Below are 12,810 nucleotides of genomic sequence, written 5' to 3' on the forward strand. Positions count from 1 at the left end.
CCTCCTGCCAGCATCCTGGGCCTCCCTTGGCCACGACCTGCCCATTCACATAGCAAGTCCATCAGTTCATGGCGCCCTCCCCTGAGCTGGGGAGAAGGCTGTCCCACAAAAGCGTCTTGGGGTGGGTGCTCGGAGGACCCCTCTGCCTGGAACCCCCCGCTCCAGGGCAAGCTGGGGACTTCACTCTTCCACCACTTGCTCCATTCATTCTTTCAAGGGTGTCTGCTATTTGAATGCAACTTCATGCCAATCCTTCCTTCTTTCTCTATTTTCCATATGTTTGTATTTTTGCTCTGTTTTCTGGGGAATTTCCTCAACCTTCTTTTCCATTTCTGGTCACCATCTGTCATCGTGTTTGTAACCCCAAAAAGCTCAGCTGTGCTCTCTGAAAGTAGCTGCCTCGTGGCAACATGCTCTGCTTTCCCTCTCCCCTCCCTGAGGGATTCATGACGCCTTTTCTTTCTTGCCCGCTTTCTTCTCCCTGGACTGTCCACTTCCCCCAAGTCTCGGGGTTCTGTTCCTCTCAGAGACTTTCCTCTGGGGTGGTACTCGGGGCTGCTGTCGGTGCTGCCGGGATGGCCAGGCCCACTGAGCACCTGGCTGTCTGGGGGATGCCAACTCCACCTCTGGGCATCCCAGCTCTTCCCCACCTGGCTGAAGCGTCCTAGGAACTCAACCAGTGAGGACCTTCCAGCATGCACAAAGTCCTGTGCTTGGCCCAGGGCCACTGGCCTCAGTGGACACAGGCCCGCCTGCAAGGACAGGAGGCCTCGGCCCGCTCACGGCGCGCCATGCCAGCAGGAAGGGCTGCCCTTTCCTCCAGTCGCAGGCGGGCATGCTCATCTGTGGTGAGGAGCCGACACCCGGCTACGGGGACGTCCTGCAGCCGAGCATCTGCTGGTGAAATCCCCTTGCTTCACACGTGAGAGAAGACACAGATGTACTAAAAACTCCCAAGGGGAAGGAATCAGTTCTTCAGCACTGCGGGCCGGCCTCCTGCTTCAGGCCTCAGCAGCTGCAGGCTGCGATGTGTCCTTCCAAGGAGCTGCGTGGGGCGGACAGTGACTGTGCCCTGGGGCTCTTCTCACTCCCCTCCAGCCTTGGACGTACCAGTCCCAGCCGGCCCCCCAAGCCCCCTGCCTTGTTTTCAGCACCTCCAAGTATATACCGGCGCTCCCGCCCCCACAGCCCGCACGGCCTGTCCCTTCTGTGTCCTGCTCTGCATTCCCGCTCAGTGGGAAACCCTGGGTCAGCGGCCCTGGGATCCTTGTCACAAATTCTCTTTTTAGCCAAAACTACGTTGAGGGTTTCCATATACAACTCAGGGAGTCTGCCATCGCCCACAGCAGGAGGAGCCTGTGAGGGGACAGGAAGGAGGCCGTGCAGGGACAAGGAAAATGGGACGAGGGCCGGATGGAGGGCGGCAGAAGCTGGAGCCCCTGCCAGGGGCCCCAGGACCCAAAGCCACTGAGAGCAGGTACCCCTGCCTCGACAGCCCCCAGGTGTGCGCGGGCTGGTAGCTTCCCCGGGCTCCCGCCCGCCCCCGGGGCACCAAGGAGCAACAGCAGGACAAGGCCAGCAGGCAAAGATCCAGCAAGCCCTCAGCTGAGCTCCGGGTGGCCCCGACCCTATCCTGTCACCTGCCCCTCCCATGTCTGGGACCCTCCTAACCACAATCCTGCTCCGAGGGTCTCGGCTGACCTGGTGCCCCCTCCCTCCCCTCAGTGCCAGAGCTGGCAGCCAAAGGGTAAGGGCAGTGGCTTCTGAGGGAGGCCCAGCCCCCCACTGCACCCCCTCTGTGTTTCAGGAGCCTCTGCTCCCCTTCCAACAGGAACGCCTCCCTTTCCACCAAGGGCCCGCCATGGTGCCATCTCTTGCCCAGACACAGGAGGAGGGAGGAGCGTGAATGCCCCTTTCCGAGACACCCAGCACTGGGCAGGGAGAAAAATGGGAAGTCTCTGCGGCTCTGGGGAGGTCTCCTCCTGCACCGCCACAAGTGTCCAAGCCTCGGGGCACTGCACTGTAAGGCAGAGGGGGTCCCTACCAATAGCCAGAAGCAGCCAGAAGCAGCCAGAGGGAGAGGTCGAGCCTCCGCCCACACCTCTGCAGTCACCTGCGAGTGCTCTGCCCACCTCCTTAGCCTAAAGGACTCAGGACCCCCCACCAAGGCCAAGGGGCGGGCAGGCAGCTCCCAGGCCCCTCCGTGGAGACCTCGCCCGCCCTCAGGGACCCTGTCTTACCGCAGCAGAACGCCACCCTCATTGCATCGTGCTTGGCCATGCCCAGCATGGGCAGCATGGTGCTCAGGATGGACGTCAGGAAGGGCACCATGCCAAACACTGCAAGAGGGGGGGGCGTGTGAGGGAGGCCCCGCCAGCACCCGCCTCACCTGGCCTGGTCTCCACGCACCGCCCCCCCCCCCCCCCCCGCCCCGCTCGGTGTCCCAGGGAGAGGCAGACGGCGCCTGGGCCCGGTGCTGGAGAGGCCCTCCCGACTGGCTCTGGAATGCAGGTGGAGGCGGGCCAAGCAGTACCTACCATTGGAAGCCGCGAGGTTGGCGAGGGTCTGCACCACGAAGTAGTGTGGCAGGGCCCCAGGCTGGAACTTGCTCAGCAGCTCCTCCATCACCTTGCCAATGAACCGCTTCCCAACAGCCACCAGGACGTTGCTGGCGGCCTGCTGCCAGTCACAAACCAAGTCCTGTCCCCGGCCCCAAAACCTGCACTGAGGCATTCAGCAAACAAAGGAGCTAGGTCCCCACCCTCAAGCTGCCCAAGAGGCAACAGGGAGGCCTTCGGCCCCGTTTTGAGGCTCTCCCCAGGCCCTCCTCTGCCCAGGAGCAGGTGCCGAGCACCTGCCACCTCCACCTGCAGGGCAAGAAGAGTGCCGCACTGGGGGCCAGGTCCCGTGCAGCGCCCAGCACCACCCTCCAAACACTGCGGTGCGGGCACCGACACCCTCACATCTGCCCTGGGGTTTAGGAAGGTTGCTCTCTGCTTCAATTTCCACCCCAAACGTTATGGGTGACCACATTCTTAATGTGCTTGGGTAGAAAGTTCTAGTGAAGAGGCTTCCCTCCCCAAGCCATGGAGGTGTGCCCATACCTTCGCCCTGGTCATCTCGCTGGAGGCCAGGAGGATGATGGCCCCGGCCTTGTCCTTGTGCAACTCACTGATGTGCCCGCTCACAACCGTCTCCATGGCCCTCAGGATCATCGTCCGGTAAGGATGTGCCAACTGAGCAGAGAAACCATTGAGGAAGGTCCTAGAAGGTGAGCCCAGCACCCAGGCACCCTGCTGATGCCTCCTGCTTTCTCTAGAGGGGCTCCTCCAAACAAAATCACCCGTGGCTGCCCCAACAAGGAGAAAAGGAACACACCTGACCACTCTTCGTGCGCCCAGAGCCTTAGTGCCCCGCAGAGAAAGGGCCGCGAGGAGTGGCTGTGGGCACGTGACTGTCAGCAGTGCCAAGAGTGTTCTGTGCAAGACCCACGAGCAGCAGACGGTAGCCCTCCCCTCTGTGGCCAGGGTCCCCCGGCCAGAAGCTGCACTGCCCCGAGAGGTCCCATCACGACAGAGGTCTCTGCCACCAGGCATCTTTCAGGCTCCCAGTGAGTGCCTGTCAGAGGAGATCGCTTGGCTGGCCCTCCCACCTGAGGGCCCTCTCCTCACCCTCCCCACCCCCAGGGTGCCCCGTCTGTCACACCCCTCCTCAAGCTGACAAATATGCCCAAGGGTCCTGAGACTAAAATGGAAGATGACGGCGCTGCCCGGTGCCTGCACCCTGCTCAGCCGCCATCCGAGGCTTTCTCCCCTGCTCCGGGTGAGCCCTGCACAAGTCCTGCCACTGGCCCAGACATCGTCTGCACCTCGCAGCTGCGACCCTGGGCACTCATCCTCGCCCGAACTGAGGATGTGTGGTGATGGCAAAGCTGCAGGTGGGGGCTGGGAGGACCGGGCCAGGAAGCCCAGACACCCCACTGCAATGCCAGAGCTGCGGAGAGGAGCCCAGCCCAGCCATGCGGAAGGCTCCCTCGGCCAGGAGCCCCCAGGCGCTCAAAGAGTCTGGAGGAGAGGGCAGGAAACTGGCAGGGGGCAGGGGAAGACCAAGACTGGACTTTCCTGAGGACTGCCCCCCTCCAGGAATGGAGCATCCAGGTGAAGGGGGGGCATTCTGTGCCGCAGGTGGTGCCCAGGCCTGCGCTGCGGCAGGACTGAGCTTGCGTGACCAGAGACAAAGTGGCAAGAAAGAGAGATGACTCGGGCTGGAGGAACCGAGAAAAGCAGGGGTGTACAGTTGATGGGGCCGCCACTCAGGCCGGAGCACCGGCTCCCTCCTGGGGGGGCCACAGGCAGCCAGGCCCACAAATGGACATGATCTTTGCTCCTGAAAAAAGCCAACACATCATAAACATCTCTAGATATACGAACAGATCACATAATCTGACTTCATTTTTCTGGGGGAAAGCTCTAGTTTTCGGTTTTGTTCTCTCGGTAATAAATTTTGTCAAAATTCATTTGAGCACATAGACGAGGGTTTATCCCTGGGCTCTCGATCCTATATTCCCTTCATCTACGTGTCTGTCTCTATGTCCGTCTCCACCTGTTTGACTCCAGTGGCCCTGCAGTAGGTTCTGGAGTCAAGAAGTGTGAGTCCCCAGCTTTGTTCTTTTTTAACACTGTTTGGGCTATTCTGTTGAGATTCCGTATGAATTTTAGGATGGCTTTTCCTATTTCTGTGAAAAAACATCATTGGGATTTTGAAAGGGACTACAACAGCTGCTTATTTTTAAAGAAAACGTGGGTGTTTTCTCCCCCCATTTTCTATTAAAAGTTCCACGGGCAGAACACCAGTCACATCAGAGCGAGATGCAGGGGGCTTCCCCTGACAGAGGTTTTCCACTGGGCCTCAGCAGGCTCTGCGTGCACAGTGATAAAAGCACAACCCTCTGTCGTTTGAGCGCAGCAGGAACTGAACTGGGACAGACAAGGGACAGGGCACTGGGCTCGCTGACTGCCAATCCGGGCCCAGAGTTGGTGTGTGTGAGATTTCCGGCTCGACAGGCTGATGTGTGGCGGGCTGCCAGTGAACCCATCATTCTGCCCTGCCCCCCACAACTGACCAAGTCTGCTTAAGAGACTAACCTGGACACCCAGGCCATGTGCAGGCCGGGCCTTGGCCACGGGCAGTCCCAGGGCATGTGGTAACCACAGCAGCTGCAAGGGAGAGTTTCCTCCGGAGCTGAGTTATTCTGCTGGGGTGACAGTTCGAGTCTACTCAGGTGAGCAGCTTTTGCACACTCGGGTCAGGGCTGGGTGCTGGCGGTCACCACACACACTGACTTCACTACTGCGAGAGACTGTAGCCCCCGAAATTCCTATGTGGAAACCTAACCCCAAGCAATCAAAGTGGGAGGCAGGGTCTTCGGGAGGTGAGTAGGTCATGAGGGTGGAGCCCCATGGGTGGGGCCAGAGCCTTCTAAAGAGACCCCAGAAAGCCCCCGCCTCCCCTCTGCCGTGTGAGGACACAGTGAGAAGGCGGTCTAGACACCAAGAAGTGGGGCCCTGCCACACACGGAAGTTGCCAGCACGGTGACCTTGGACTCCCGGCCTCCGGAGCTGGGACAAGTCCAGGCTGGCTCTTGCTGGCGTAAGCCTCACAGGCCTGGATGGCTATTTTTGCCTCAGTTCCCTCAGTCACTTCCCACCCACCGGCCTGAGCGCCCCTGTGTGCGCCCTGCCCACGCTCCCTCCGGGGAGAGTCGACGGGCTCGGAAGCGTGCACACCGCCCAAGGCACGGCCCCATAAAGTATGGCTGTGATGAAGAGCAAGCACGTGGCAGAACCTGGATGTGAGCAGCCTTAGGGCACAGGGAGGTGCCTGGAGAAGGGCACACGGTCTGCAGGACAGAGCTTCCTGCTTAACATACTTTTACCACAAATATGCAAATATGAAGGAAGATATTTAAATTGGTTAAAGAAACCAAAAAGCCTAGAAGAGGGGGAAATTATGAATGAGTTAGAAAATGACAAGCAGGAAGCACGCTTAAATTTTGCAACGAATCGCTAAAACTAACAAAGACTCCTGTAGCTGCCTTCAGTAAGCACCCCTTGGCCGGTTCCGGTTCCTCAAGCGGTCAGGGCGGCCCCAATCTGTGGTCACATCAGACACCGATTCAGCACATCACGGACGGAGCCCCTCAGCCACACAGAGAAGCAGCATGAAGCTCCATGAAGCCACGGAAGAGCCACGGTGGACAAACACGGGGCCCAAGCATGCATTCCCGCGCCATAAACGGTGCATCTCTAAGCCCAGTGCCCGCGGCAGTCCTAGTGGCTCCTACGCAAACACAGAAGCCCAGGAACAACTGGCTCAGTGGCCACTCGGTGGGACTGACCTGTTTCCCCAGGAGATGGCAGCTGATACACGAGAGCGAGTTAACTCCCACTATACAGAGATCCCTTTTTCCATATCAAGGTGTCAAATCAAACAAAGAGAAAAATGGTCTCTCGAGGCTGCAAAAGTCTCTTTCCCTTCCCGGAAGGGCCCACACCACACACAGAAAAACGAGAGATGGCACACAGTGATTTCAGAGGACAGTTCTCCGACAGCCCGGCAGGCCCCCCCCATCAGGCACAAGCAGCGCAGGAGCCCCAAGAGTCTGCTGCGGTGGCAGTCAGCAGGAGGGCAGTGAGGGAAAGGCCCCGCCTCCTCGGGCAGCCACCCCTTCCACCCCTACCTCTGAGCGCTGGCCCACCTGCTCCTCTTACCGTAGCTGATGACGAGGGGCCTTCTCTCCCTGGGGGACAGACAGACCCTGGCAGGGAGAGCTGTCTGGTCCCTGGCCAGTGAGTGAACGGGGATAGCAACACAGCCTCCGTGTGTGACAGCTGGACACCTTGCCACCCCCACCCAGTGCCCCCACACGGACCGAGCCGCCGGCCACAAGACAAGGCGGCTCTTCTGTCCTGGAAATGCCCCATCTCAAGGGAACCTGGACTGCAGGTGTGGCCTTCTGCCCACAGCAACCTGGCTCCACAGCTCCAGACCCATGCTCACCTACAGACCCCGCCCCAGAGAAGGGCAGCTCACCTCCCCACCCAGCCTGTGGCCCCAGGCAGGGAATACCTTCTCATGCTGCCACAGGTACTCCTCGCAGGCGCCGAGTGCTTCCTCTGGCTGTGCCTCGCCAAGGGCGCACAGGGCGCCACACACCTGCTCCTGTACCAGAGGGTCCTTGTCGGTGACGGCGTCCAGCAGGATGGCGGACAGCTCTGTAATGCCCAGTGTGTGTGCTCAGGCCCAGCCAACCCCACCAGCCATCGCCTGCCTCAGCCTCAGAGCTGGAGGACGCCTGCCCCCTCACACCCTTGCACGTTCCCGTCGCCCCAGCGACCGCCCCTGACCCCCCACTGCCTGGCCACCTTGCCTGCCTCAGCCGTACACACCCGAGGTACTCTGGCACCCATGCCGCCTCCCTCCACCTTGCTCGCCAGGGTCTCTGTTTGGGATCCACGGGCCGTCTGCTCTGAGGGCACTCTGGCTAACTCCACCCTGACCTTATGCCCCAGGCTGTTTGCTGCACATCTCCTGCCCCCACTGGACCGTGGCTGCTATAAAAGGCAGGTGTTATAGGCTCAGGGCTATGTGGGAAGCTGCCCCCAGGTGGTCACCTGTCCCATCCTGGGGACCGCCCCAGTCCCACTAACTGCCCCCAAAGACAACTCATCATCCCATTCCTGCTGGTCAGGGCCCTACACTCAGAGCCAGACCTCTCCTGCTCAGTGCCCCCTGGACAGGACCCTGCCATCCTCAGTGTGCCCGGAGCCCAGGGCATGGAACCCGCAAATAAGCACTTATAGGTCCTCAGTCCTGGAGAGAGAGCTCCGTGGGGCAGCAAACTGCTGGCCCCAGCTTCAGGGACAGAGTGGACAGCCAGAGTGGCTGCTGGACTCACGTCTTGTGTAGAAAGGGGCAAAGGCACAGGGTCTCCTCTCCACAGAGCACAAAGTCCCCTGTAGCCAGCAAACACCATTCCCCATGCCACACTGAGCCTGCAGCCAAACTGTCCCCCTATGATTCAGTCGCTACAGAGACAACCACTTTGTTTTTACTGAACACAGAGAACGCATGCCCTGCAACAGTCCTTCCTTCGAGCCTCATTCACTCAATGCCAGGTGCTCCTCTGGGACCCAAACGCAGAAGCTAGGCGGTAATCCCCCCCACCGTGTCCTGCTCTCGGGGCCCCACACACTCACTCTTCACGTAGGACTCTGTCATCCTGGCTTCACCTCACCCAGTGTGAACATGGACAGCTTCTTCTCAAACCTGGAATAAGCAAAAACACAGCAGTTAAGTCATACCCCTCTTCCATTTACAGACAGTCACCGTGTTTGTATAAAACAAGATTTCAGGGGTGCCTGGGGGGCTCAGTCCGCTAAGTCTCCAACTCTTGATTTGGGCTCAGGTCATGATCTTGGGGGTCCTGGGATCAAGCCCCACATGGGGCTCCCTGCTCAGCAGGGAGTCTGCTTCAGACTCTCTCTCCCTCTGCCCCCCTGCACTTCCCCCCTCAACTCACATGCACTCTAAAAATTTTTAAAATAAAACTCATCAAAAAACTCCCAGGAATGGGGCGCCTGGGTGGCTCAGTCGATGAGTGTCTGCCTTCGGCTCGGGTCGTGATCCCAGGGTCCTGGGATCGGGCCTCACACATCAGGCTCCCTGCTCTGCGGGAAGCCTGCTTCTCCCTCTCCCACTCCCCCCTGCTTGTGTTCCCTCTCTCGCTATGTCTCTCTCTGTCAAATAAATCAATAAAATCTTAAAAAAAAAAAAACAAAAACATGATTTCAGTGCCTTTTCCTGGAGGGAGCTATCTGCCACACCACGGCAGAGCCACTCACGGAGGACAGAAGGCAGCTTCCCTCAACAGCCACCAGTTCTCCTCTGCCCCACCTGGCAGCCCCACCGGGGTGATGTCAGCCCACACGGTGACCTGGGCAAGTGTGGTCACCACCTACAGCATCTTCCTTTACTCTGTAAAGAAGAGAGGGCATACATAAGGCTGACATCACCAACTGTGAGGGCATGGAAACCTGCCCCAAGGGCCAAGAATGAGGGCCTTGATCACTGCAGGCTCCAGATTCCCTGTGCTTGAGAGTTCTAGCACAGCACAGAATGAGCCTCCTCATGGCTCAGAAAGACTGGTTGGGCAGCATGGGGATCTAGGTTCCTTGCCACCAGAAACCAACCATCCAAACAGCCCATAGCATTTGAGAGGTGCAGCTTTCGGGGCACCTGGGGAGCTCAGCTGGTCTTGGTTTCGGCTTGGGTCATGGTCTGAGGGTCGTGATATCAAGCCCTGCATCCGGCTCCATGCTCAGTGGGGAATCTTCTTGAGATTCTCTCTCTCTCTCCCTCTGCCCCTCCCCTGCTCGCTCTCTCTAAAATAAATAAATCTTTAAAAAAAAAAAAGAGATGCAGCTTTCAAACACTGCATGCTTTGAAGCAGCCCTTGCAACAGATGGACCCAAGAAGAAAGTCCATCAATATGCAAGTGCCTCTACCCCTTTATCACATGGTCACGAATTCAGACCTATGTCATACTCTCCAAGGTCCTTAAGGTCAGAGGGGCCATAGGCCATCAGCATGGTGGCTGACAGCCTCCTAACATGGGTGTCTTCTGTTTCCTGACGACCGCACCACCCCTTCACCGATCGCTTCCACCCTGGGTCCTCCCCTGATGACCTCTCAGACATAAAACGACAGAGACGATAAAGACGAGTTGCCATGACCTGCCCCTAACCAAGCAAGTGACACTCAGCTGGCTACGGACACACAGGAAGGAAAGAGCAAAGTGTGACATCACGGGGTGCGTGGTGGCAGAATTACAAGTGAGCGAGAAATCTAGTTCAGGAAGGCAGACTGGTCGCAAGCACGCATTCATCCCACCAAAACCTCAATGAAATGACAGAAAAGATGCAAGTTTTTATTTTATCTTATTCTTTTTAAGTTTTCTTTTTAACTAATCTCTCTACACCCAGCATGGGGCTCAAGCTCACAACCCCAAGATCAAGAGTTGCATGCAGGGCGCCTGGGTGGCTCAGTCGGTGAAGCGTCTGCCTTCGGCTCAGGTCATGGTCCCAGGGTCCTGGGATCGAGCCCCGCATCGGGCTCCCTGCTCAGCAGGAAGCCTGCTTCTCCTTCTCCCTCTCCCTCTGCTGCTCCCCCTGCTTGCGCTCCTTCTCTGTCAAATAAATAAATAAAAATCTTAAAAAAAAAAAAGAAGAGTTGCATGCTCTACTGTCTGCACCAGCCAGGTGTCCCAAAGATGCAAGTTTTAAAAGAATAAATCCACAAGAGCACTAGAAAACAAGATAAAATTAGCAAACCAGAAATGTCCAGGAATCCCAGGCAGATAGAAAGCAGATGGAGAAGACTCTGGCTTAAAGATGCTGGCATCACCACGGTGCTTCTCCTTTCTTCCTGGAAAGCATCTAAAAGTAACAAGGAAAACAAGAAATAGAAACACACATTCCATTTGTGGCAGAGCAAGGCAAAAAACCGCAAACCCCAAAAGAATGAAGGGCTGAAAATGTCGCAGCTGTCAGCGGGTTCCAGAAAGAGCCCAAAGATACTTCTCAAAGGCGGCGGCACGTCGTCAGATAGACCCTAAACCCTGAATGCCTAGACCTGGTCTGTACCTACAAGGCAGAGCTGTCCCTGGGGCAGAGGCTTTGCTCTGTGAAAAGCCACAGCTGCCTATCTCCACTACCCAGGAAGAAGCAAGGGCTAAACCAACTCAAAATCAGCAAGTTTGGGACGCTCTTCATACGAGTGCAAAAGGCCATGTGCACCCAACTCAAACAGGAACAAAAAATAAGTAAACAAGATCAGCTCCTAGCCCAGATGGGAGTCATGGACCAACTTGCTCTCCTGAGCAGAACAACTAAAAAGGAATGGTAGCTCTGTCATCTCAGTGATGGACACATCAGGAAATGAAGGGCAGGAGCCTGTGGTCACTCCGGCTCACAGCCTGGAGGGTGCATCCAGGGGTCAGGACTCGGCGATACGCCTAAGTTGAGACAGATTGGGAGTGGTATCTTGGGAGACCCAGGTCCTGGCCGTTTGCAGACTCTAATACCGGAGAGAACTCCAGAGACCTGCAGAGGGTCCTTGGTCACTCAGCTGACTTCCTGGTCAGTGCTGGCTGGCAGAATAATGTCCCCAAAGAAGTCTATGTCCTCACCCCCAGAACCTGCGGATCTGTTACCTTCCGTGACAAAAGGGACTTAGCAGATAGAATTAAGGGTACAAGCCCTGTGCTGGGGGGATTATGTGCGTGAAACCAGCCCAAGTACGTAAGTCCTTAGATGTAGAGAACTCTTCCCAGTGGGGTCAAGGGGATGAGACGGAAGAGGAAAGAGGAGGAATCCAAAGTGTGGGAAGGGCTCAAGCCTCCACGGCTGGCTTTGAAGACAGAAGGAGGCGGCTCTGGACCACAGAGTGTGGGTGTACTCTAGAAGTCAGGTACGTCCCTTAGTTTACAGCCAGTGACCAAACAGGGACTTTGTTCCTGCAGCCACAATGAACCAAATTCTGCCAACAACCAGAAAGAGCAGGAAACAGATTCTCCCCAGAGAGCCCAGAAAAGAGCACAACCCTACTGACCCCTGGGCTTTAGCCTGGTGAGATCTACGTCAGACATCTGACCTCAAGAACTTTAGGATAACAAATATATGTTGTTTAAGCCACAAGTGTATGGTAATTTATTACAGCAGCAGAGGAAAATTAATACAAGTACCATGTTTAAGAAGAAATTACCAAAGGCCAGGGAAAGAACTACCCAAAAGGATTAGCAGAAACAATCCTCAGAACTCACAACAGGCCAGGAATGGGGCTGCTCCCAGCAGCCAGAGGGGAAAACATCACAACGCACAGAGTATTGGGAAGAACATTCAAAATGGTTTTGCCTCAATAAAAAAGTAAAATTAGGGGCACCTGGGTGGCTCAGTTGGTTAAGCGACTGCCTTCGGCTCAGGTCATGATCCTGGAGTCCCGGGATCGAGTCCCGCATCAGGCTCCCTGCTCGGCGGGGAGTCTGCTTCTCCCTCTGACCCTCTTCCCGCTCGTGCTCTCTCTCATTCTCTCTCTCTCAAATAAATAAAATCTTTAAAAAAAATTTTTTTAAATAAAAAAGTAAAATTAGCCGTAAACTAAATGCTGTTCTGGTCTCACCTAACAAAGCTAAAAGTAAGACCTGAGAAGATCAAATTGTTCCTAAGTCACTTAGCTACATCCCAGCACAAAGTTCAAGAATAATAATAAGGGGGCACCTGGGTGGCTCAGTCGGTTGGGCGTCTGCCTTCGGCTCAGGTCATGATCCCAGGGTCCTGGGATCGAGCCCCACATCAGACTCCCTGCTCTGCTTCTTCCTCTCCCTTGTGCTTTCTCTCTTTCACACTCCAATAAATAAAATATTTTTTTAAAAAGAATGATAATAGGAACACAAAAATATCCAGCACCAACAAGGTAAACTAACAATTTCTGGCATCTAATAAAAAATTACCAGGCATGCAAAGAAGCAAAAAAAATACAACCACAAGGAGGATGAATCAATAAATATAAACTGATCCAGAAATGATGCAGAAAAATTAGTGAACAAGGACATTTAGACAATTATAACTGTGTCTCATATACTTAAACCACAAGAAAGACTGTATATGTTAACATAAAGAGGTTAAAGAAAAAGGATGGTAAGAGACAAGGCTGACAGTAGTTATAAGAAAGCTGGAGTGACTAAAAAAAAGA

At 55.9% G+C, this 12,810-nt stretch overlaps 1 protein-coding gene across 17 annotated transcripts in view; it reads right to left on the reverse strand.

Annotated features, from left to right (window-relative positions):
- The window catches only part of MROH1 (maestro heat like repeat family member 1), a 66,938-nt gene that overhangs the window by 44,415 nt on the left and 9,713 nt on the right, over nucleotides 1-12,810 (reverse strand). For 7 of the 17 annotated variants that reach the window (XR_003607576.2, XR_003607577.2, XM_028093466.2 and 4 more), the window contains exons 2-8: nucleotides 10,392-10,496; nucleotides 8,904-9,036; nucleotides 8,259-8,328; nucleotides 7,129-7,274; nucleotides 3,105-3,236; nucleotides 2,538-2,700; nucleotides 2,241-2,339 (exon numbers count right to left, since the gene is read on the reverse strand). Coding sequence is in view for 15 of the 17 variants with exons in the window: in XM_028093466.2 (XP_027949267.1) it covers nucleotides 2,241-2,339; nucleotides 2,538-2,700; nucleotides 3,105-3,236; nucleotides 7,129-7,274; nucleotides 8,259-8,280 (562 nt within the window). In the remaining 2 variants the exon portion in view is untranslated. Of the gene's footprint in view, nucleotides 1-2,240; nucleotides 2,340-2,537; nucleotides 2,701-3,104; nucleotides 3,237-3,378; nucleotides 3,674-5,144; nucleotides 5,274-7,128; nucleotides 7,275-8,258; nucleotides 8,329-8,903; nucleotides 9,037-10,391; nucleotides 10,497-12,810 lie in introns of those variants that run through there. The other 10 variants (XM_088022692.1, XM_088022690.1, XM_088022693.1 and 7 more) reach the window with 8 other exon arrangements.

This window comes from Eumetopias jubatus, unplaced genomic scaffold (genome assembly GCF_037043125.1).
Source record: "Eumetopias jubatus isolate StellerSeaLion01/CBP00866 unplaced genomic scaffold, mEumJub1_p1.0 scaffold_4, whole genome shotgun sequence".
In the NCBI taxonomy this organism is placed as follows: Eukaryota; Metazoa; Chordata; class Mammalia; order Carnivora; family Otariidae; genus Eumetopias; species Eumetopias jubatus.